The following is a 24593-nucleotide window of genomic DNA, read 5'->3' on the forward strand; positions in this document are numbered from 1 at the left end:
CAATGAAACAAATTAATCTCAGTAACACAAGTTCAAACTGAGTGAATTCAAGTATTTTTTTCTCCAAATGTTTGACAAAAACAAGCTCATAATCCTCTCTGTCACCCTCACTCTGGCAAAACAAGACGTCACGTCGGGCTCTCGAAAATTACGAGGGACATTTTTCTTCACTTTTTTCAGATGTTGTAATTTGATAGCGCAAATGATCATTAGCCGCCTCCCTCGAGTTGCTACCAGCCAGCTCCTTCTTCTGAACTCTTGAGAGAACTCGGTGTACTATGTGTACCGCTTAATTTGATAATAACTCATTTCAAGATATGAAGAGAAATTCCAAAAAAAAAAAAAAAAATCAAAAAAAAAAATCTGTGGTCTCTTTGTCCCTTCTTCCCAGACGAATCCATATTACGTGAAGCCCAGAGTTACTGACCACCAGTTTGGCATCAAGCACTACGCCGGAGAGGTAATTAATAACGCTTACACAAACACACACACATGTAGGGATACAGAGTGGAACCAGTTCCAGTTTGGGGGAAGTGAGGTAATCGTTGGACAAGTGGGCAGTTGGCTCTTCTTTGCCAAAATCTCCTGCAGGATGTTGATGCTTCACTCCTTTTGCCTGAGTCAGGAGAAATGGCCTCACTGTCGTCCGCCTTTGCTTACGTGGTGGCAGACGTTGCTCCTGTTGCGAGTGCAGGAAAGGGCAGAAAGGGATCAGGGCAGAGTGACACATCCAGAGACTGAGTCGGATGGGGGGAGGAGGGGGAGGAGGAGGAGGAGGAGGAGGAGGGAAGGATGGGATGTGGGGCAAGAGTAGAAAGAGTCACACTCATAAAGAATGGCTTTATGAAGCTCTCCTCGGACAAGGTCTCCTCAGTGTGAGTGTGGCGGCTCAGTCACAAGCCTGGCATGGATGACTATGGTAATGACCCGGTCCAGAGAGGACAGCCAGTCCAGCCAGTTGTTCACTCCCTCCCTCCCTCCCTCCCTCCCTGTGTAGTGTGTAGTCTTCTCTGAAAGCTCTTTCTGTTGCTTAAATTGATGCTGTGAGTGTAGTGGGGAAAATCGTAGCATCTCCCATGGATGGATTAAATTTGAGGTAATTCGGGCTGAGGGCCCTTGTTTCTCAGACGTGAACTTGAACACGCACGAAAAAGAGCTCATGTAAACAAAAAAGAAAAATTACTGAAAATGGGTGACCGGTTACTTTTTTTTATATAAATTTACACGTCCTCATGGCTCCATGTGAGCCTCAAGGTTTAATAATGGGGGAATGGGGATTTTCAGTAGATAGTAGTGTAAACCCCAAGCTATGAATGTAAGCCCACGTACAAAAATACACCCCACCGTGTAATTATTTACCCAAAGTATTTTATGCGACTTTATTTTTATTACAAGGACACACCGGTGTCATAGTGACACACAAACTCGGGGTGTATTAATGTGGATCAGGGGGGGAGTGCAGGAATGCCGCGTTGCTAAGACGAAGGCTGAACAGAACTCAACAGGTGACTGGGTTAACACAGACGTGCTCTGCTGAACTTGACAAGGCCCCGCCCACCCCTTCGCCTTTGTTCGCGCCGAGCCTCAAACACGCATCCACAGGCATTGTAAATCAATCATGTCGCACTTTGTGCACACGCGTTTGGATTTGAGACATAGATGCATGGGTGTAGCGTGCACGAATCGTACCTTCGGGACTGCCCTCTGCTCGCCCGGCATTAAACCTCTTAGCGTTTAATTTATGTGTGTGTAATACGGACCCTTTTACAAACGGTAAATCTCCTGCATTTGTGAGAGCAAATCTGCAAATGCTGTGCTAACAGGGCTATTAAGACTAGATCATACTTGTTTGTTTTTTTGTTACCTTACACTAATGAATGTTCCTTTTGTTGCAAATTATGAATGGCACCCTAACAGTAAAAAGTCATTATTAAGCACAGCAATAAAAATAAATAATAATCTCTAATAATACCACATAATAATACCACATTCAGATACCATTCAGCTATGATTTATTTTCCTTTGCCTTTGCTACAAAGTTATTACCTATGTTCACATGCTGTTTCTCATCTGCTTTGTTTTGTTGCATTTATCATATGATTTATGGTTTAAATTAGTTTCCTAGCCCTGGAGACTGAAAACACACTCGGTTCTTACTCATTTATTTTGTTTGTTTTCACCTGTCTAGGTGCTTTACGACGTGCGTGGAATCCTGGAGAAGAACCGAGACACCTTCAGAGACGACATCTTGTTCATTCTCAAAGACAGCAGGTGAGTGAGTTTCTTGCGTCCCTGCGCCGAACACACGCCTGTATGAGTTAGGTCACACGCCAGCGACTACAGTCATGCGTCTCGTCCGCAGGCTTGACTTCATCTACGACCTCTTCGAGCGCGTTGGCAGCAGGAATGGAGACGAGACCCTGAAGATGGGCACGGCCCGGCGCAAGCCGACCGTCAGCTCTCAGTTCAGGGTGAGACAGACGCTTCTGTGACCTAAATATCACTGTCAGCTCTGCGCCCATGCTTGTGTGATTGTGTCACCGCACTGACAATGAGTTAGTTGTGTCCCATGTGCCGTTGCGTATAGGGATCAACTTAACTTAATATTGCGCTTGTTTTCTTGGTCCGATGATTGTGTGCGTGTGTGTGTGCATGCGGGGGTGGGGGGCTTGGATAGAAAATAGAGGACTGAAATCAGGGAGACACAAAGTAGGATCTGTGTATTTGATGCGCGCAGGACGATGGGTGATGGGATCTGCGAAATATGCGGTTGTGAGCCAGGCTGGAGGGAGGGGAGGACTTAGCTTAGCATGTTGTAACTGCAGTATGGAGAGAAGGAGCAGGGGAGGATTTGGCAGGTTGCCCTGGCCTACAGTTCCTAAAGCCAGGGATTAGAGTTGATGGCTGGGCAGAGAGGGGCCAACCAGGGGCCAATCACGCTCAGCTCTGCCAGGCCAGGCCTCGCTGGAGACAGACTGTCTGAGGCAGGGAAGGAAAACGAGTCTGCGAGGTTCAAGGGTCCTCAGAGTGTGTATTTGTGCATGTGTGTCTCTTAAGGTAAATATGCTCAGAGGCATTCTGTAGGAGATGGAAACTAACAAAGCACAACACTGCTCACACGAGCGCTTGCACACACAGTCTAGACTTCAGCTTTCCCTGCCTTGTTCACAAGATGAGAATGGAAATAAATCAAGGTGTTTGACTTTTCCTTTGTCTCGATCTTTATCCTCTGCTTGCTGGCGTGTTTCAGGACTCTCTCCATTCCCTGATGGCCACGCTAAGTGCCTCCAACCCCTTCTTCGTACGCTGCATCAAACCAAACATGGACAAGGTAAGTCATGCTAATTTCATTGCACAAAAAAATGTCAGAAACCCTGCCAGTTCTTGTCAAGGTCCGCGCCTGTGTAGTTTAACCTGCTATTCATAGTCCCCATTGCTCAGAGCTAATGTGAGGTCCTGTCATTTCGATGCTCTTAGGACTCGTCGGACATGTGCACGTGCGCACGCAATTATTTTGTTGTTCAACTGCAGATCGTCGCCACCAGTAAACCCGTGTTGCTCTCCTGCTTTGGTGCAAAGAGTCTCATTGTAGTTCCTCGCATAAAAGGGCTGTGTACCAGCACATTCCTACTACTTTAGCCTCTTTACCAGAGGTCAGAGGTCACCGCTGGCCACTCCAGCTGCAGCGGCTTGGCTGATGCTCCGCTGATCTGGCTGCATCGGTGGAATGCCAAGATAAGACCACAGTCCTGTGGCTGTGGTGCGGCCAGCGGGACATTTATTTACTAGGTCTCTATTTCTGCAAACCATTTCAGATAAACTGCTATCCAGAATTGGATAGCCCAGTGTTGATTATATTGCGTTTCTTTATTTTCCGTGTGAATAGCTGCAAGTGTAAATCAGCAGCATTCTCTCTGCTACTGATAGTCGGCTCCTCTTGGTTCCTTACCTCCCACTACGTATGCACACAGTGCACATCATTCCACACCTTCTCGCTTACTGGTAAGCGTGGAAGCTGCTCCGTGCTCCTGTTACCCTCCTTCTCTTTACCCGGTTCCCATTTCTCCGCTTTTCTCCCTCACCTGCCCCCACCACGCTCCCACCAGCCCTGCCTCGCACGTTCGCTCGCCTGCCATTCGGTGGGTCAAGACGGAACAAGTCAGGCCTCTGTTAATCCTGCAGAATGACGGGATGGCATGCACGGCCCTCTGATGTGTTTACTTGCATGCAAATGCGCGTGCAAACAACGTGTCTCCGATTTACATGCACCTACTTTTCTTGGAGCCGGTGTCGGCGAGGGAAGGGTCGGCTTGTTTTTCGCCCAAACGAGTTGTTCCACTTTCAGCTGCCCGAATCCTCTGCCAAAGAGCAGAGTTCAGATATCTGAGGGGCGCATGTTTATGCGTCTGCCTTTGATTATGAACATGAACGCATGTAACCGTGCGAGCGCCTTTGTGTTTAAGCGTGTCTGTTTCCATGCGTGGTAGCATTAGCCTGTAATTAGATTGACACACTGAGGAATGCTGTGGTCCTGCGTGGGGCTTATCCAGCCCTGTGGCCCTCTAGGTGACAAATGGCCTTCGTGCTGATCTGAGTGATCGGGCTGCCTGTGCGGAGTTGCGGCACACATCACAGTAATAGCGGCCCGGAGAATTATTGGAGCTGCGCACAATGCAGCTGATTATTCTCGACGGAAAGGCCCTCCCGGTCGACAAGGTCTTGCTCAACACTGTTCAGGTTTCTCTTCTGGTGGTGTGTGTTTTCTTTTTAGCAACGTGATTGTTAATGTAAAATGATAGCGCTCACCATGGCAATTTACTCTCTAGTTCAAGTTTAACTTGACTGAACGGAACAAGCATTTCGGTGGGCGTGCTGACGGTGTTTATACGGCTCATGTCTTCCACTAACAGCACTAGGGACATTATATTTAGAGAACACATACTTTCACAGATCGGCTGCGCTGAATTGTGCGCCGCCGCTTTCAATGCACAGCTACTGCTGAAAAAAAAAAAAGATTTAAACAGTATTATAAACAAATAGTTTTCAGTTGTTTTGTTCTTTCGTCTTCCACAGAAGGCCAACCGCTTTGATCCTGACGTCGTCCTGAACCAGCTGAGATACTCCGGGATACTTGAAACTGTGAAGATTCGCAAAACTGGATTCCCTGTCCGCAGATCCTTTAAGGACTTCTACAGCCGGTCAGAAAAAGAAAAAAAAAACAAGCATTCACACAAACACCAAAAAGTGTAAACTGTAAATTAAGGCTGCTGCGTTATAAGTCAACATGGGCAGTTCACCATTTGAGCATTTCGTGTGTGTTCGCAGATACAAGATGATCCTGAAGAACAGAATCCCCTCAGACGACGAGAAGCAGAGCTGCTCGGAGCTCCTCGCCCTTCACGACAAAGCCAAGAGAGAGTGGCAGCTGGGGAAGACAAAGGTGCAGCACGCATACGCACATGGGCTCACTCGCACACATGCTCAGACTTGTTTTTGTCACTTAGGAGGACATTGTGTTAGGTTCATGGCCTGGATACTTTCAGCACGACTACCCTTAAATTAAGTTTCAGTCTTATGCCTAACTTCCAGGAAAAAAAAAAAAAGCTGTTTGGGAGTTAAGTCACCATGATGTGTCTGAGTGAGTAGATACTTGTCATCATAATGTAACTAATATGAGTGGAAATACACACAGTCTAGCATAGGCAGGTGTTGCAAGCTCGTTGAAGCAGCCTGAGGAATTAAGTGAAAGGCATCTTGATACACCTCAAACAATATATTTTTTTTTTAAAGTTCATTTTTATAACGTCTGACACCCACATACCCAGCCCCGTAACAATGCAATGAAAATCGTTCTCCTCCTCTGGGGTTGAATCTTTCTTTAAGAAGTCAAAGCTGCTGTAATTCCCAAGCTGTTAATGTGTACCACAGTTGCTGTGACTCATGTCGCAAAGATTTTTCTGACCGGTTGTGGTCAATCTGCAGCTCCCTTGTTGACAACCGCAGAGTTAACTTGGCTACCCCTAAAAAAAACCCTGACACTGTTACTGTAAATGCTGCCCAGCGAGGCGGGGGCTTACACAGATCCCGTGGCAGCCCTCATTGTAGCCGAGCTGTTGATTTAATAAACTGCACTCCCACTCCGCGAGTGATCCGGAGGCTGAGATGTTGCAGCTGAGCAGATGTTGAAGGAAAGTCGCATCCCATGCGTGGTTATGGTCTTCATCTGTTGCACTGCGGCTCTCTGCGCTGCTTATCTCCAACTGTCTCTCCTTAGCTCTTTATTTCAAACAATCATCAATTCTCCCTCGAGCTGACCCATTTTTTTTTTCCCTCCCAGGAACGTCTTTGAATGATTAACTTTGAATGACATGTTCGATCTGAATAGTAAAACCTGTTTGCTTTATGTCACACTCAGCATAAAAAAAGAAAAAAAAGGTCCTTGCGTAGTTGGCAAAGGGAGGATATAAATAAAACAGCTTTTATGGAGTTCTTTTGAAATCGGCTAAATTCGCTTTTGACCCGCTGTTACTTCCTGCTCTAAGTTGTGGTTGCAGTGCGGCTGTTAAATCGCTGAGACATTTCAGATTTGTTGGTTCCGTTTTGGACAGCTTTCTTGTAATACCGCATCAGGCTGGCGCACCGTGAGCGGTGTCGGCTGCACACATGGCACGCTGAAATATACGTCAGGGCGAAAAATGTTTATGCGAGCCACATGTTTGGCCCCTTTCGAATACTTAAACTGGTGCATAACCGCTAATGTGCACATGCCTGTGCTTATTAAATTTCTCACATGTACACAGATTATATCTGTGGAGTCAGTGTGTGGGTAAAACTTCATTAGGTTTCCAGGATCAGCACTTTGACCTTTGGCTGACTCGCCGGACTGCTTCTCTTCTCACAGTGTGCGCACTGACAGGGGAAGCAGGCTAGCGTTTCAAAGTGAAATGAATGCGTCATTTTGTGCGTGCACTCGTGTTTTTTGGTGGCGGCGCCGTGCTTTTTTGGGTTCGGGGCAACGTAATGAGGGTTGCTGGAAAGAGGTCGGGACATATAAGGGGTCTTTGGAGAAACAATCTGTGCGCAATTATATACGTACTTGCTTGATTGTGTGCAGAGGAAGTGTATGCCCAGAGTTGGGGGCTTGGGCGATGTTGCATGGATTGTGTGTGTGTGTTTGCGAGCCATTTGTTTTACAGACGTGGGAAGGATGTGGACGAATAGGAAGCTTCCTCCTCGTTGCCGACTTTACAGTGGGAGTCGGGGCAAGGCTGCAGCTGTGGGATCCTTTGATTAGTGCAACATCTGTGACACAAAAACACACACCACTAAAAGGTCTTCTCCCCCGTAGAAGCTGCCGATCCTCGGGGCTAGCAACACATATTACAGTTTCACATAACCCCAGATGCAAAGCTGTATGCTTTTCCTGGCTCACTGTCCTTGTCTGACTTTGTTTTCTGATGCCGTGTTACTGCTTTATGTTCATGTCTTTGTTTTTTAGTGTAGGGGAGAGGTAGCACGCTGTCTACTGTACTACAGAGATTATACAAGAGGGAGGTCTGCTGGAGCGAGGGAAGGGTTAATAAACTTTCTCCTTCCTTCATAAGAGCAAGGAGAGGTGTGGCTTTCTCTCTGGACGCGAGCCACCATCCCTCCCCCTCATCCCTTCATCCCTCCCCTCCCTACCTCTCCCCTCCCTCTCCGTGCCTTTCTGCCTGTGCACGTCAGTTGAGCTACCAGCGCAGCGGTAGCAGCAGAAGGGAAGCGCTCAGGAAGGACGCCCGAACACAATGAGGCTCTGCAGCAGCAGCAGCATTAGCAGCAACACTGCAGTCCCAGTGCCAGTTTTCCCTTCTGCTCTGCTCTGCAGTCAGGGAGAACGGCTAGCCCGCTAGCCCCAGCTGCACCACAGCTTCCTCTGCAGTGGGCACAGGGTGCTGCCAACAGACAACAGGGGCCCTTCACATCTCTGTGGGCCCTCTTTTACAGCCCCACCAAGAAGAGGAACTAACCCATCCCGTTTCTCACCCTCCCCTAACCTCCTTGTCTCTCTCTCTCTCTCTATCTGTTCTTCCTCGTCGGGCCGTGGCGCTTCTTCCCATCCCGCAGGTGTTCTTGAAGGAGGCCCTGGAGCAAAGGCTGGAGAAGGAGAGGGAAGAGGTGCGGCGGCGGGCTGGCATGGTGATCCGCGCCCACATCCTCAGCTATGTGGCAAGGTGAGTGAGGTGGAGAGTGGAGGAGGGGTGGGCGGCTGAGTGGCAGCGACAGTTGTCAGTGTTTGTTTTGTAGTAGAGGTGTTCGCCGGGGGATCGGATTATGTGCATCCGTGCGTGACTTTGCTCATGTGTTTACTTTTGGTCCGTGTGTGTGTCTGTGTGTTATGTGGGATTGCTGACTGGCGAGCGTGTAACTGTGGAGGTGACGCAACGTCAGGTTCATATGAACTGACTTGTTTCGTCTGTCAGTCAGAACTCTGGAGACGTCTCATAGACGGGAGTCAGTGTCACAACCTCTGACTGTGTCATTAACAGTCAGTGAGTGGTGTGTCAGTCCTCTTACCCCGTTTAGGTCATTTTCATTAGGTGGAATTTCATTTTAACTGGAAGATTAACAGGAAGATTGATTTAGTCATCATGCGGTTCAAGATGTGCCGCCTCCTTTTAAGCTCTTTTGAGCGACATATGGTTATAATGGAAACACATTTTTGTTATGTGTTGCGTTTGCAACAGCGTGAAGTATCTTAACGACATACAAGTAAAAGAGTATTCTTAAGGTTAAAATTCCTCTCGCATAAGTGCACTTGTAAAGTGCATCTTAAAAAGAGCCCTTCTTAGAAACACACAGTTGCTGGCGCGGCCCGAGCAACAAGTATCAAACTTCCCTGCTCTCCCTGACACGCAGAACATCCATCACTGTGGTGGTTTAAATGTTTGCGCATGCAGATACCCATACGCATGTAATCTGAATGTGCTCCACCTGCATCCTGCCGTATATAGGGTTACATACACTCTTCTGAAAGGCTCCGTTGGGAGACTATAATGGGACTGATGACAGCGTTCAGGTTGTGGGTTTCCGTCTCTTCAGAATTGTTCCTACTAAAGGCAGAGCCTCGGGAAGTTCCCTAAAGACACAAGTAAGGCCTTTGTGTTATTACACGTAACATTATCTCTGCTCGGAGTCTGGCCTCAGACCAGTCAAAGGCCATCAAGTGATTACCGTGGTGCCTAGGTCGTACTGAGGGTCAGTGAGTCGGGGGCACCGTGTGTGGTCCGTTTTAAAGTCACGTGCGCCTGTTTGCCCATGTTTATATGTGTGTGCAATCAATGCATGTGCTGTGTGTGGGTGATGGGGTTTAGTCACAGGGCTAAACACAGCAGCCCACACCGCCACAATGGAACAGCACAAGCTCATCAGACTCTAAACATTGCACAGTTCACAATGCACAGGCATTTTTGTGTTTATTTAAACAGAGAATGCCAGCGGGCGTCAGGAGGAGTCAGTGCAGGGCTGTGCAACTCTACAAATATGTTTGTGGTGACACCGAACGCTCCTACGTAACGTTGGATAAAATGTTAGACTACGTGTTATGCTGCTGAGAAATGTTTGTTGTCTCTCTCCTCAGGAAACAATACAAGAGGGTTTTGTCCAGTGTCGTCACCATCCAGAAGAACTACCGCGCTCACTTTTGGAGACGTGTCTTCCTCCGCCTCCGCTTTGCCACCGTCATCCTGCAGAAACATCGCAGAGGCCAGCAGGCCCGATCCCTCTATCGCCAGCTCAAGGAGGAGAAGCAGAAGCGAGAGGAGGAGGAGAGGAGGAGGATAGAGCAGGAAGAGGAGAGGAGGCGGGTAGAAGAGGAGAGGAAGAGGATGGAGGAGATGAGGCAGGAGGAGGAGGAGAGGAGGAGGAGGGAGGAGGAGGAGAAACGGAGGCTAATGGACGAGGAGCTGAAGAAGAAGGCGAAGGAGGAGGAGGAGGAGGTCATGAGGAGAGAGGAGCGGAGACTGATTGAGGAGAAAGAGGAAGAGCAATTGGCAGCAAAAGGGGACAAGACAAGGTATGCTGTGTTTAATCTGCTTTTTATTAATGTCAGATGACTTGGATCGTTTCTCTAAATGCTCTACATATCTTGACTCACGCATTAATATTTTGTCTCTAGGAACTCGTTGGTGAACGGTGCTTGCCAAAAGGTAATTGTCCAAGAAAGTCACCGAGCTGTAAAATCTGAGCTGTGAATTCAGCCTCTTGAAGCTCTTCATTTTCCTCTTTACTTCAACAGAAGGAGCTGTCACAGACTCTGTCTCACAGCCAGACCTCTGAGGAGGAGAGCCGTCAGATGGAGGAGATCCTGCGACTCGAGAGGGAGATAGAGCGTCTGCAGAAGCAGCAGGAAGACGGCGTGTCCCTCCTCGGGGACGTCTCCCGCGAGGAGCTGCGGCAGATGAGGGATGCGGAGATCTACCGACTGGAGAAAGAGGCTTCCCGTGTGGCTACCGAGTTCCTGGAGCTGCTGGACTTTGGCGGTTTGGAGCCATCGCTCTCAAGCGAGGAGAACCTACACGACCCAACTGAATCGACTGCTCCGCTGGCTGAGGAGGAGGTAGATGAGGGTTTCCACGCAGAAGACGAGTGCATTCCTTTGCCTGACTTCCCTGCTCCAGCTGTGGTCCCTCTTGACAAGGAAGTATTTCAAAGTATCCCCCCTCCTCCACCTGCCTTTGCTGAAGGACTACTGGTCGGCCCTCCTTCAACGTCCTCGCCTGCACCGGGAAAATTCACGGCAGTTACTCCCAATGGACTGAGTCATGAACCCGCTCTCACAGACTCCCAAACCCCGCACCCTCCTCCTACCCCTGTAGTCACTAATGGAGACATGCACCCATGTCAGCGGGCCAGCAGGGGATCAGGCTTTGAGCCTGTCAACGAGGAGCCATCCCACGCAAACCCGCCAGACACGGAGTCAGACTATGACCAGGAAGAGTTTGAGGAGGCTCACGGCAGCTCGGGAGCTAGCACTAATGACGGCCATATCACGGACGAGGAGGTGTTACGGAAATCCTCCTGCACCCAAAACAGCCTGGACTCCTTCAGAGGCAGCTCAGACTCGGTGAGAAATGACAAGCTAGGAGTAGTTGATCGGAAATTCTGTCAAGCTGCTGCAACTGGAAAATGTGCACTTGGCTATGATCCAAATGCCTAATTGTTTGAAGCAACATTTGAGGGACCAGTGGACGTAGAATCTACCCAAAAGAGGAAATCCCGTCTTGACAGATTGGATGTTATGCTTGCAGAGAAATCAGATGCATTAGAGTTTAACCTTATAGGTGTCACATCTAATTTAATCCATTGTTCTCACATACACAGGCTGACACAGATTTCCTCTGCGTATATTATGCTTCTTGCACATCACTTAAAGAAAGACGAACCGCACACTCGGTTGAACTGTGAACTTGTGTAAGCCTGGATCTTATCAGCAGGCTCGGCCTCTGTCGGAACCGCGGTGATACACTGTTGGAATTATTTGTTTTGGCCCCACCGCTGAGCATTTGAATCTGTAGGCAGATACTGCAAGTCAAGCAGAGAGCTCAGGCCTAACACTGTCAGATCAGCAAAATGTCAAAGGGAAAGAAAAATGTTGTATGTGTTGGCAAACAAGTGCATGGAGCAGTTTTGAAGGCTGATTGACGGCATAATGGCAACAAGGTCAGAGAGATTTTTTGGGCAGTGAAATTTGTTAGATGAGAAGTATGATTTGACTTCTTCAGAAACTAAAAGAAAAACCCTTCAAGTACGCAGGTGTTACTGTTTAAACAAGTGTTGAGCTCATTGCTTATAGACACTGCTGATAACATCGCCTTCTTTTTATGTTGTGCGACTCCCAGAAGCTCCTGCAAAGTACAATCGTTAAGACTGATGTGTTTGTTTCAGTTCATCGACAGCGATGATGACAACGACGGCTATGTGGACACAGATGAGGAAGTTTCTAATGGGAGAATGAATCTTCTGAATGGCAGCGGGCCTCCGTACTTCCATGGCTACCTCTACATGAAGAGTGAGTCAAATCATGGTTGGATTTGTAATTTATGCAAAGCAGAACTCAGCCTGTATGTTCATTTTGTCGGTCTTAGAAATGTCTTGCGGGCTGTTGCTTTCTCTTCAACATTTTTCAGGCCAAGGACCCCAAATTGATGGAGAGATTAAGTAGGGACAACCCACCTACTTTAAGTTGTTCTATGTTAAACTAGTGGCCTAGTGTTGGCCAGCAGACCAGCAGTCAGCTACTAATTAGCTTAGCCTAGCCTAGCCTAGCCAGCAGCAGAACGTAATAGAGGTGATGGGACATGCGACGACACTTCAACCAACCAACCAGCTTCAACCAAACCTCTCCCTTCTGCCAAGATCACATTATTATTATCATTTTGCATTCAATATTAAGCTATTCAAATAATACACAGGTTCAGATGTTCATTTATTTCAACCATGTGCAACATAGGATGTTTGAAGGGGAAAATTGTGGGGAAAAAAAAATATAAAAAAAATGTCTAACCCACCAAAGATTTTGCGCCCCCCCCCCACCCCCCCCACCCCCCCACCCCCCCCACCTGCAGTACCTCCGTGGTCCCCCTAGGGGTCACGGACCCCCTGTTAAAGACCTACGACTCAGATAAACTTAGCCTTTCTTCTGTTGTTTTGTATCACGTGCAAGATTGCCTGAGTGCAGGAGTAGTGTTAAGTTTAATTTTTCCCTCTTCTGACGTACTGAGATTTTGTGCCACGAATTCAGACCTTTCTCCTCTTTCAGGTGGTCTCATGATCCCGTGGCGTCGCCGCTGGTGCGTGCTCAAAGACGAGACCTTCATGTGGTTCCGGGCCAAACAGGACTCCCTCAAATCCGGCTGGCTCTACAAGAAAGGAGGAGGAATGTCCACTTTGTCCCGGCGCAACTGGAAGATGCGCTGGTTCGTTCTGCGCGAGTCTAAACTCATGTACTTTGAGAATGACAGCGAGGAGAAGCTGAAAGGAACTATCGATGTCCGCACAGCCAAGTAAGATCCATTTTGTGATTTCATTTCGATTGAATACATTATTTGCTTGACACACACAGCAGTGCAAGGACTGTGTTTTTTTGCAGGGACATTGTGGACAATCATGAGAAGGAAAACGCACTCAACATTGTGACTGATGAGAGGACATACCACATCTATGCAGAGTCCCCTGAAGATGCCAGGTACCTGATTTCCTCTTATTCCAAAGACTGAACTGCAGCTGGTTTGTGAATAGTGATTTTCTTTGCCATCATGTCACAGTGAAATGGATGTTTGGGAATAAAGTTCCCCCTTGTGGTTGCCAGTGGAAGTTCATGGTATAATTTTCAATTACATGTTTGCTGACTGTTACTTTCTGAACTCCCTCTGACCCATCCAGTGGTTGGTTCAATGTGCTGAGTCGGGTCCACAGCGCCAGCCCGGAGCAGCTCATGGAGATGCACCATGAACAGGCCAACCCAAAGAATGCAGTGGTTAGTGCTGTTTTACCTCTCTACTGCCTGGGCCCCAGCCTCAGCTCCATTTTCAGCAATACAGCACCAGTGTGATGGTCCAGATCTGGGTCATATAGTAATTCAAGATGAAGAGGCAAAGCCCGCACACTGATGAGTCACTTTTTGACATTTAAATATTGCAGGGCAGATAATAGCATTCAACGATGTGCAGCAATGCACAAATTTAATAACAGTGTGAAATGGCTCAGAATGGGCTTTTTGACCAGCAGAGAACTGGTTTAGTTCATGTTTATATGCGGTTCTGTTCAGGAACCCCAGAATCAATCACCCTTTAAGTTATTCCAGTTCAGTAGGCGGCTAAACCCGGCCTTCCTCAACTCGTCATCAAGCAGATAGAGCCGATGAGCTTCTACTGAAGTTCAGCAGATGTTCATACTGACTCCTGCCATGCATGCACTTCTTCTCCATTTTGCTTGTTTAGTATACACCCAAGATGATTCTGGTTCAGATCCAATTTGCTGACGGGCAAAATTTTAGGTTCTAAACCAGTTAACTTTTGGTCAAAATGCCTAGAGCTTTGTTGGTCATAAATCGTTGCTCAAAAAGTGGGCTCCGCACACCTATACAAAGCTTTATAATGAAGCTCACTCTCAGTGAGAGCAAGGCAGACTGACGCAGTTAGCACCTACTGTAGGTGATGAACAGACGAGTCTCCAGCTAAAGATTCCATTGACACCTCTTTTCTCTTTCCAGGGCACACTAGATGTTGGCTTGATTGATTCTGTTTGTGCATCAGACAACCCAGACAGGTAAACCGAACTCATGTTTGGTTCTTAAATTATTAAATACGGCCAGCATATACTGAAAAAAAAATGCCTTTTGTGCTGTTTTCTGCTTCCAGACCAAACTCGTTTGTGATCATCACGGCTAACCGAGTGATCCACTGCAACACAGACACTCCTGAGGAGATGCACCACTGGATAGGCCTGCTCCAGAAATCAAAGGGAGACTCCAGGGTTGATGGACAGGAGTTCCTAGTCAGAGGTCAGTCAGCCGAGACACGGAGCTCTGAGCTTTGTACAGCTGAGTTTAAATTGGCGTAGCTCAGATGTCTTACATCATTGTGTGATGCAGTGAATATAGAAGGTAATGAACAACGTGCGAGAGCAAAATTATATTAGGAGCTGGTAAATACGTTTCTCATTTTAATCCTCACAGGGTGGCTTCATAAAGAGATGAAATCAGGGGCCAAAAGCACTTCCCTGAAGCTGAAGAAGCGCTGGTTTGTTCTCACCAGTAACTCCCTGGACTATTACAAGTCATCGGAGCGTAGTGCCTCTAAACTGGGAACACTGGTTCTCAACAGCCTCTGCTCTGTGGTGCAGCCTGACGAGAAAGTCTTCAAGGACACCGGTCAGTTTCGCATCATCTGCAGCCGCCTCAATCTCTGCTGGGACACGTGTTCATTGCTTCATTTTGTTATGTGTTCATCTTTTCTTATGTGCTTTTATTTAAATGTAATTCAATGTTTCATTCTCACCCAGGTTACTGGAATATAATTATCCACGGGCGCAAGCACTCTTATCGGCTTTACACCAAAATGCTGAATGAAGCCATGCGGTGGGCGAATGCCATACAGGGAGCAATAGATAGCAAAGTTCCCATCGAAACGCCAACACAGCAACTCATCAGGGACATCAAGGTATTAAAACAGTTCACTTCTGTTTGTGATCTGGCTGCTACTGTCATGATTACTGATTATTGTATCTTATGTTCTATACATGTTGTGGAAAATGATGCGCACATTCAATTAACCTATCGCCATTAATATTAAATCCTTTCCAGTCGTGCAAACCATTGGCAGGGACACACTCAGTAGTAAAGTGAGGTACTTGTACTCACTTCCTGTGTGCCGTGATCTCCTTTTAGTCTTCTTGCTTCAAGACATTTCTTTACCTATTTTTTTCTTGCAGTTTATTCACCAATTTCCCAGAGTGTTGATGCCATTTCTTTTCTCAGTAGACTTACCTTAAATATGAACTTTCTCGAAGGAATAACAAGTGAAGACAAAGATCACTAATCCTGCCGTCTTTGTTTCCAGGAGAGCAGTTTGAACGTAGAGGCCGTGGAGCAGACGTACTGGAGGAACCCCATCCTGAGATACACCCAGCATCCTTTGCACTCCCCTCTTCTACCTCTGCCCTATGGAGACGTCAGTGTCCACTGTGAGTGCAGCCTCTCTTTGCAGACGATTGCCGTTCATGCATTTGCACAATATTTATTTGAAGACATTAAAGAAGCTCCCTAGAGAAACGATGGCTATTTTTAAAGCATTAACAAAGATGAAGGGTTCTAATGAGTAGTACATGTTTTCATTTTGTCTGCAAGAATTGGCAAATTAATTCATTATTTAAACCATAGGTCTTCAAAAGAGGGTGGACGACCCCTAGGGGGTCTGTGGAGGTACTGCAGGCGGGGTCGCAAAATCTTTGGTTGATCAGACATTTTTTTATATATTTAATTTATTTAATTTTCCCCCACAATTTTCAATTTCTTTAAATACACATTAACATGAATTCAAAGACAGAATTTATTTATATATTTATAAGCTCTAGGCAGAGTTTAATATAGAACACATATAGTAGGTAAGGGGTCCCTACTTAATCTCTCATCAGTGGGGGGTCCTTGGCCTGAAAAACGTTGAAGACCCCCACTTTAAGCAAATGTGCTCAGGTATATATTTACTATTTACGTAGGTCAAATAATATTTCCTTCTCTCTATCTCTCCCAGTGCAAAAGGAAAAGGGTTATACCAGCCTGCAGGATGAGGCCGTGAAGATTTTCAACTCCCTGCAGGAGATGGAGGCTGTATCAGACCCTGTGCCAATCATCCAGGGAATCCTGCAGACCTGTCAAGACCTGAGGCCGTTAAGGGATGAGGTCTACTGTCAGCTGATCAAACAAACCAATCACGTCCCTCACCCTAACAGCCTCGCCAACCGCGCTCACTGGCACCTCCTGACCTGCATGAGCTGCACCTTCCTGCCCAGCCGAGGCATCCTGCGCTACCTCAAGTTTCACCTGAAAAGGTACGACCCCTTGACGATAGCCTGCTCGTGATGGTCACGGGGCTGAGACTTCTAGTTCACCTCGCCTTTGTGTCCGTGTGCTTCTTTCTCAGGATTAAGGAGCTGTTCCCTGGCACGGAAATCGAAATGTTCGCCCATTTCATCGGCGAGTCTTTGAAGAAGACCAAGACGAGGGAGTTTGTTCCCTCGCAAGAGGAAATTGTGGCACTGCTTACCAGACAGGAAATGACCACCACAGTCTACTGTCACGGAGGAGGCTCCTGCAAGATCTCCATCAACTCGCATACAAGTGCTGGAGAGGTAAGCGAGCTTTGTAAATGTCTCTCTGTAAACATTACTTCACGGTCTCTGGAGAAAGAAGGCGTAATCTTGCCATTGTTTGTTCAGGTGGTGGAGAAGCTGATCAGAGGCCTGGCTATGGAAGACAGCAGGAACATGTTTGCGCTTTTTGAGCACAACAATACTATTGACAAAGCCGTGGAAAGCAGAGTCCTTGTGGCTGATGTTTTGGCTAAATTTGAAAGGTATGCCCCCCCATATAGTACTTTAACATGTTTCTATATGTTATCTTATGATACTAGCAATTAGAGGTACATAGACATGTGTGTGCAAGATATGATAATGATAAAGAAACAGATGTGTAAGTGACAGATTTATGACTTTTTCCCCCCAGACTGGCTGGCAGTGAGGAAGCTCAGGATGAAGGCCAGTGGAAGCTGTATTTTAAGCTCTACTGTTTCTTGGATGTTGAAAGCATGCCGAAGGAAGGAGTGGAGTTTGCTTTCATGTTCGAGCAAGTATGTTTAACGGATCATGTTTTATTTTGACACAAGTCTGATCAGAAGTGCACCTGGTTCTATTCGTTTTCTTCGCTCTGCTTCCAGGCCCATGAGAGTTTGACCCGGGGCAACTTCCCCGCCCGCGAAGAGACCCTGCAGCACCTCGCCGCCCTGCGCCTCCAGTTCCTGCACGGAGACAAGGCGCGGGTGACGTGGAGCCTAGAGAACGTCTACCCCTTGGGCCGCCTGCGCACTCGCATCCTGCAGTTCACCAAGGTGGGCGGAGCCACGGGGACGGGCCAAACTCTTGAGCGACGGAGGACGAGCTTCCTGGACGGGACGCTGCGTCGCGGGCTGAAGACGGGCTCGATGAAGAAGCAGCGCATGGAGGAGGAGCAGATGATGGAGATGTGGATCAAGGAGGAGATGTCTGCCACCAGGGCGAGCATCGTGGAGAAGTGGTCCCGCCTCACAGGTCTGGACCAGCACCAAGCCATGCTCAAATACATGACCATCATCAAAGAGTGGCCGGGATATGGATCCACGCTGTTTGATGTTGAGGTAAGATTACGTCCAATTAAATCCAGTAAATCAGCTACACAAATTGAAAATACTATATTAGGATGCTTGTTTGCAGTTGATCAGTAAGTTCAGAATTAGCCTGTGATGGGAGTCCTGTGTGGGTGTGTCCTCACAGTGCAAAGAAGGTGGCTTCCCACATGATCTGTGGTTGGGTGTGAGCGCTGAGAATGTGTCCGTCTACAAAAGAGGAGAGCCAAAGCCCCTGGAAACGTTCCCCTACGAGCACATCGTCTTCTTCGGAGCGCCACAGCCCTGCACCTACAAGATCACTGTGGATGAGAGAGAAATGTTCTTTGAAACCCCACAGGTACATATCTTCTTCTTTTTTTTTTAATTTAAAATGTTTTAGGTGAAAAAAAAAGAAAGATTTTTGATGCATTTTTATCTGGACGCCTACAGGTTGGAGAGATCACAAAGATCATGAAAGCCTACATAAACATGATCGTGAAGAAGCGTTGCAGCGTGAAGTCGGTGTCCAGCTATGGGACCAACTGGATCAGGTGATTCACTGGACGGGGACACGGGGTGTGCTTGGCCAAGATGAGAAGAGGAACAAATGACTTGAGCAGAGGTTCCTTATCGCAGGTTTCGACTTGAGCAATGTAGCAACACAGACAATCTCCATCCAGAATATTTCCTCAATGAACAGACACGAAAACGCTTATTCTTTACGGCTTACGGCGAATGTGGGAACGTCCAAGCATCTGCACCTTCACCGTGTCGCTTCCCTCCGCACAGCCTCCCAACATGGTCACTCGCTCTCGTTATTTACACTGGTCATATCTCACGTGTTACTTGAAAAGCGATTCAGGTATCTTGTCATGAATTTTATTGTCATGCCCAGAGGACAAAATCTTTTTCTTTTCCAAAACAGAAGGAATTCCTCCTAATCCTACATTCTCACACAACTTTCAGGAGTGTGTTGCAAACTGACTGAGCTGGCATCTTTACTCTCGTGGTTCTCCTGTAGGACATTGCGCCCATTTTTTTTAACGAATGTTCTCCTGCGTGGAGATTCCCTCAGGTTATTGGTAAATAACTGTCCTCCTCCCAGAGAGATTAGCTCCCTCATTTTGCCTTATTTTAGTGGTGTAATCTTGGAGTGTTGTTGTGGCCTTGCAGGAGCAGAATATCGCCTGCTGTGCGGTATTTTCCAGGGGTGATTCTGCCAGAAAAGCAAATCCCTGGCTTAAAAAAAAATTTAAAAAAAGAGCCAAACTCATAAATTCAGTGTGAATAAACCACTGCGTCGCTTGAGATGCACAATCTACAAACACGGTGCGGTCAAGCATTTTCCTCGCAAGGCGTTGAATAATTAATTCAAAGTCATTGTGCTTGCCTGCTTGAACAAGTACCCTATGTCGAGCTGATTTAATGTGCGAGTGTATGTCTTCGAAACAGCTGAAACTGATGTTCAATTGTGTGTTTTAAAAAGCAAGCATGGTGGCGCCTTTTCAGTGCGTCTCTTACAAAGAGGTGTGTGTGTTTTTTTTGTTTTGTTTTTTAAGTGATGTCAGCAGCCAGCATGTGAGGGTGGGGTATTTATTCACTGAAGTATCAACAGATTGGTCGGATAAGCTCGGAGAAGTGTGCTTAAGATGCATTGATGCAGTTTTGTTAGTACTTTATGTTGTTGCGTTAGTCGTGCTTTCACGGACGCAACAGTTTTAAAAGATGCAGAAAAAGACAAGCTGTTCATAACTTATAATGGATTTTCTCCGTTCTGTATCTCTAATAACTGAAGTGTGTCGCCGTCAGGTTCTGTTGTTGTCTCTTTATCCAGAGGATGATATTCCCTCTCCTACAGCTCACTGTAAATGGACACAGTGGAGTCGAGCCTATGCCAACCAACCTACAGTATAGTTCATGATAGGAATAATCTGATCTCAATGTAAGGAGCTTAGTATTTACCTCACATTACATCACTGTCTTCCATCGCTTTCCAATCATACTCACTTAGGCTCTCTGGTCAGCTGCCGGCGGCCACACCAGAGACTGACATTGACGATGACTGTATTTCTGAGATTTCTGATTGTTTTGAAGAAGAAAAATCGGAAAAATGTTTTATATCAGAATTTAAAGATGCTTTAATAAATTATTGTATTTCAAAACCTGTTTGGCATTGTTTTATTTTAACAAGGAGGTGGCACCAAAGGGCTTCAAACATCACCACGGCTTTTTTTAGTGGATAAAATGAAGAATAAAAATGAAGTTAAAGTCGTGCCATTGCCTGTCCACACCTACAAAATGCTTGTTTATTGGATCTGAAGTCATAGTCCGGCCAATTTTATAGGCCCTAAACATCAATGTTTCATCGACACACTTGTGTGTTCCGATCACACCTCCGGTCAGGGCTTTTAAATATTCAGTGTGGTACAAAAAATCTTTACGCCGCTGTGCAAAAACCTACCAACACTATCTTTGAATTGCTATTGAGGGAATATCAGCACAAGGGCACGCAGGTTTCTGTCTTTCTAATGAGTTGTCACCAGACGTGAAGTGCGTACAAGAACACACAGAACAGAATAAACACAACTCATATGTGCTACACTATGTGTGGTGGAAACGTGGTAATACTGTAAAATCTACAGACATTTAAACACATTTCATTGTCACATTTGTGTTCCCCCAGATGCCCGGCACTTGCACCACACAAAGCCCGTCTTTCACTTAAGGAAAATATACCACAACCACACAACAACAGAAAGCTGTGCGTTCTAAATGCTAATACCAAAAACAAGCAGAGTCAGGAAGCAGATTTCAGAATAAAGCATTTTACATTTCGCTTGTGATGAGACTTTAATTCACTGCTGTGGGTTTCTTGAGAATTTCCTTTTGGGGTCAATAAAGTATTATCCCAATCCATGATGATGAATCATGGTGATCAGAGAACCCAGGGGCATCAAATAATGGAGGAAATATAATACTATACACATTTACCATCGAAATATTGTGATTATTATTATTATTAGTAATAGTAGTAGTAATAGTAGTACTGTTAAGTAATTTATTTGAGTTGTATGTATTTTCTGGGAGTCATAAAAGGTCGTTTTTCGGTGAGACATCTCACTCCGCCGCTTTTTCATACCACAAGTGTCAGGATTTCGTGACGTCAGCCCTCGTAAAGCAGAGGTCCAGCCTTCACTGAGGCTCACCACGAAGATTTCCTCCCTCGCAGTCGTGGGGTCTCTCTCGTGTCACCATGTCCACAGTTTGCGGATCGTCCGCCGCCGTCCTCGCCATCATCCTCTGCGCTGTTGTTGTTGCTACAGAGGCGCAGACATCGACTCCTCCTCCAGGCCCTGGTAAGTTTATTGATTTATTTATTTTTTTTAGTTTTAGCTTCTTTGTTTTGTCCTGGCGGAATCGGGTCATGAGACTGTCACATGACACCAGGCGAAGGGATTTTCTAATAAGCAGAATAATCGTGTGGATTCACGGCTCGCCTCTTTTCTTAATGGACATTTGTTGTATTCCACAGCAAACAAACTTGACGCTTGTTTTTCTTGTAATGTCCCCCTCACTCTCGTGAAACTCTGCTGCTGCAGCAGCAAAATCACAGCAAGCAGAAACTTTAAAGCTTTTGTTCAGTTTTCTCTCTCTCTTTTTTCCTCTCTTTTGTTGTAAATGCATTTCTGCGCCTGCTTTTTCTCCGTTTCAGTCCCGTGTGCCTTGAGATCCAACACCAGCTGCGATGAATGTTTGCAGAATGTGACTGTGAGTTTCGCACACTGTAGCTGTTTTCCAGTTAGCGTTGCCATAAAACAAAAGATAAGGAACTCAGTCATGTGTGTCCGTTACAGTGTTTGTGGTGCATACCAACTCAACAATGCATTGACTACCCGGTGAGGAACATCCTTCCCTCCAACAGTGTTTGCCCTCTGAGTGATGCACGATGGGGGCTGTGCTGGGGTAAGAATACACAAACATTAATCCCACATATGGGTTATACTGTACATTTTTTTTTTAATACTTGGTTTGATATGTTGTGGGATGTGTGTGTGTCTAATTAATTATTCAGGATGCTTCTATTAATCTCTAGTTGTGATGTCTTTTTTTTGTTTGTTTTTTTTCCCTTGATAATAAAATTTTATAGCATGTACTTACACAAGTTGCTCCTGATGTTTCAAATTTGAATATGAGTCACTTTTACAAGACTCAATAGTTTTTATTTTGGCATTTCTGTGCACAGTCTCCACAGATGGAACAAAGCCAACTTCTGAATAAATAAATGATGGGCTTTAATGCGTGTAAGGCTCATGACAAGGTGGATTCTTTACCCACTCTCTCTGTGTTTTTGCCTTTGATTTACAGTCAACTTCCAGATACTGATCATCACGGCGTCAGTGCTGGCCGGCGTCATCATCATCGCCCTTCTTGTCTGCTGCTGCTGCTGCTGCAAGTGTGAACGAATCGGGTGAGCGTTACAGTTACATGGAGCTGAAGGCTGTGAAATCTGGTTCAACATGGAAGCAGGAGGAGTGGGAGGAGTAGGAGGAGGAGGAGGAGGGAGAGGAGGAGGAGAAGCAGGAAGAGGGGGAGCACAATGGATTATTATTCTGCAAAGCTAGGCTGATACCGCTATCTCCAAAAGCCTGCCAGAATCCGTGGCTGCAATTTAGCTCCCACAATAACTTTTCTCTTTCCGTTCAAGCAGTTTTTTCCCCCCTACTAACTCTTGCTATAGAAGGGATTTAATTAAGGGATTCTGTGTGATGTTTTTATTTAATATTAAAAAATATGTTGATCTCAAACCAAAACCAAAACATAAACACAAATGCATTCCTTTACTTTCTAGGAACAAGAAAGAAGACGAAAAGGTGGAGCGACAAACCCGTGCGAGGAAGGCCCGTCAAAAAGCGAGGTGAATGTTGAGTAGGTGTCTGACCAAGCCAAATGTAACCATACGCCCAGATAAATAATAAAAACGCATTATGTTGAGTAGGCGTCTGACCAAGCCAAGTCTAACCATATGCCCAGATAAATAATAAAAGTGCTTTATAACAATAACCCCATTAACTGTACTTAGCAGTGTTGTAGATTTCTCATCAAATATGTATCGTTATGGCCTAGTAGGGCTGTCGCAGTATACCAATATTGACGATAATTGTGGTATTAAAAAATGAAATTTCAATATCACGTTAAAAGTGTTGTGTATAATATCGTATAATTATCGGATAATATCGTGTAAATGATCCAGAGCCTCTTGAACTCTCCAGTTATTTTGAGTGTAATTCACCTCCCAAAAGAGAGAAAACGACAAAATTAAAGTCTGTTTTTTGTCGTTATTATTTACAGTTTTGTTGATATTGTGATAATACCACCCATGATAATCGTGAAGTGTAAAGTGAGCGTCTGACATCATGACAGCCCTGTGGCTGAGATTAACAAGACAGATAGACAAACATTTTTTTTACATTAACACATGAAATTATGAGAGTTACTGTCAACACGACGTTTAAAGCAGCACTTTGTGCCGACCCCTAATTTAAACGACCGTAGGCGTCAGTGCCGCCAGCGTTCACTGTCGTCTAACAATTTCCCTTTGTTTCTTCCATGCAGGCGAACAGAGATGCAGCTGAGGCATGATGAAATCAGGCAGAAATATGGTGAGACTCGTTTCTTGTTTGTGCAGTTTGAGTGGGTTTAATAAATACAGTACATTTGGAATATCAAAGAGGGTTTGTTTTGACGGTGCTTAGTTTACAAGCACTGTGATCAAACGGCAGCAAAAAAAAAAAAGAATAAAAGCGGTGGATAAAAAGCAGGTAGAGGAAAGATAAGATTTTAAAAAGAGAGAATATGAAATCTGAGCAGATGAAACGAGGAAACAGCATGAAAAAGTCTTTGAATCATACGAACAAATTGATCCAAGAGTGCCACCTACTGGAGAGAATATAAAGTAGAATTCAATTCCTGCTTTTTGTCTGATTTTTGTTAGACTACAGTTATACTGTTAATGCCTTCAGTACATAAAAATCAAAACACAACTCATCTGAATTATCTTTTACTCAGGTTTGATGATTCCATGGTTTGTTTTTTTCAGGCGTGGCAAAGGATAATCCATATTCCCGTATGGACGAGCATTAAGAGGAACGATTCCTACAGATGGTCTTATTGATGCCAGTAACACAGCGTACAAGCAGCTTCTGATAAACTGTGATTATCTGAATAGATTTCACTTTCGTTACCTAAAGTTTCTTTTTAAAGAAATAAATCAGGCTCTCTCTCTTTTTTTTCTTATGGATTAATACGTCTTAACGGGATTTAAATAATCATGAGAAAACCCATCCAGCTAACCTGATTTTCTGTCCATACATGAAACTCGTTGTCAGGACAAACCTGTCAAAAGATATTGTCCAGCTTTACGTGCAAGTGTTCCTGAGTAGATTTGCACAAGATGAAGTGCAGGTCCAGAGCTGATCAGTTCTTGTGGGGCTTGTAGTGGAACTAGTCGTTTTATTATTATACAGGTTTTTGAATTGTCCATAAAATGTAATTTTATGTGTTTTTATTTCATTATTGATCTTGATAAATGTCAGAATTGGTCTGATAACGTTATTAGATAAAATGAAACGTGTGATCTTAAACTACGTGTGACCCATTAAAAATACATTTTGATAATAAATTTCAAAATTAAATGAA

The 24593-nt window shown here is 45.5% G+C and overlaps 2 protein-coding genes across 3 annotated transcripts in view; both read left to right on the plus strand.

The window, feature by feature from the left end:
• Positions 1–20059, plus strand: part of myo10l3 (myosin X, like 3) — a 51219-nt gene extending 31160 nt beyond the window's left edge. Inside the window, exons 16-41 of the mRNA XM_047600644.1 lie at positions 392–460; positions 2189–2271; positions 2363–2471; positions 3251–3331; positions 5074–5198; positions 5326–5440; positions 8107–8213; positions 9620–10054; positions 10157–10187; positions 10277–11104; positions 11926–12049; positions 12800–13043; positions 13130–13225; positions 13423–13516; positions 14252–14307; positions 14400–14542; positions 14717–14911; positions 15043–15200; positions 15600–15723; positions 16290–16587; positions 16680–16887; positions 16975–17111; positions 17261–17384; positions 17472–17927; positions 18064–18255; positions 18348–20059. Of these exons, the coding sequence (XP_047456600.1) occupies positions 392–460; positions 2189–2271; positions 2363–2471; positions 3251–3331; positions 5074–5198; positions 5326–5440; positions 8107–8213; positions 9620–10054; positions 10157–10187; positions 10277–11104; positions 11926–12049; positions 12800–13043; positions 13130–13225; positions 13423–13516; positions 14252–14307; positions 14400–14542; positions 14717–14911; positions 15043–15200; positions 15600–15723; positions 16290–16587; positions 16680–16887; positions 16975–17111; positions 17261–17384; positions 17472–17927; positions 18064–18255; positions 18348–18452 (4737 nt within the window). The 3' untranslated portion in view covers positions 18453–20059. The remainder of the gene's footprint in view (positions 1–391; positions 461–2188; positions 2272–2362; positions 2472–3250; positions 3332–5073; positions 5199–5325; positions 5441–8106; positions 8214–9619; positions 10055–10156; positions 10188–10276; positions 11105–11925; positions 12050–12799; positions 13044–13129; positions 13226–13422; positions 13517–14251; positions 14308–14399; positions 14543–14716; positions 14912–15042; positions 15201–15599; positions 15724–16289; positions 16588–16679; positions 16888–16974; positions 17112–17260; positions 17385–17471; positions 17928–18063; positions 18256–18347) is intronic.
• A 1019-nt stretch (positions 20060–21078) lies between these two features.
• On the plus strand, positions 21079–24593 carry pttg1ipb (PTTG1 interacting protein b). Of its 2 annotated transcripts, none has more exons than XR_007113842.1 (7): positions 21079–21253; positions 21610–21665; positions 21752–21860; positions 22263–22365; positions 22747–22823; positions 23511–23557; positions 23995–24593. XR_007113842.1 is itself a non-coding variant. In XM_047600645.1 (7 exons), exons 1-7 carry the CDS (start codon positions 21151–21153, stop codon positions 24036–24038), a joined length of 528 nt encoding a protein of 175 aa, XP_047456601.1. In that variant the 5' UTR covers positions 21082–21150; the 3' UTR covers positions 24039–24593. The 2 variants fall into 2 exon arrangements, 1 of the variants encoding a protein (XP_047456601.1); XM_047600645.1 differs by having other exon boundaries at positions 21082–21253; positions 22747–22812.

This window comes from Mugil cephalus, chromosome 12, assembly GCF_022458985.1.
Source record: "Mugil cephalus isolate CIBA_MC_2020 chromosome 12, CIBA_Mcephalus_1.1, whole genome shotgun sequence".
NCBI lineage: Eukaryota > Metazoa > Chordata > Actinopteri > Mugiliformes > Mugilidae > Mugil > Mugil cephalus.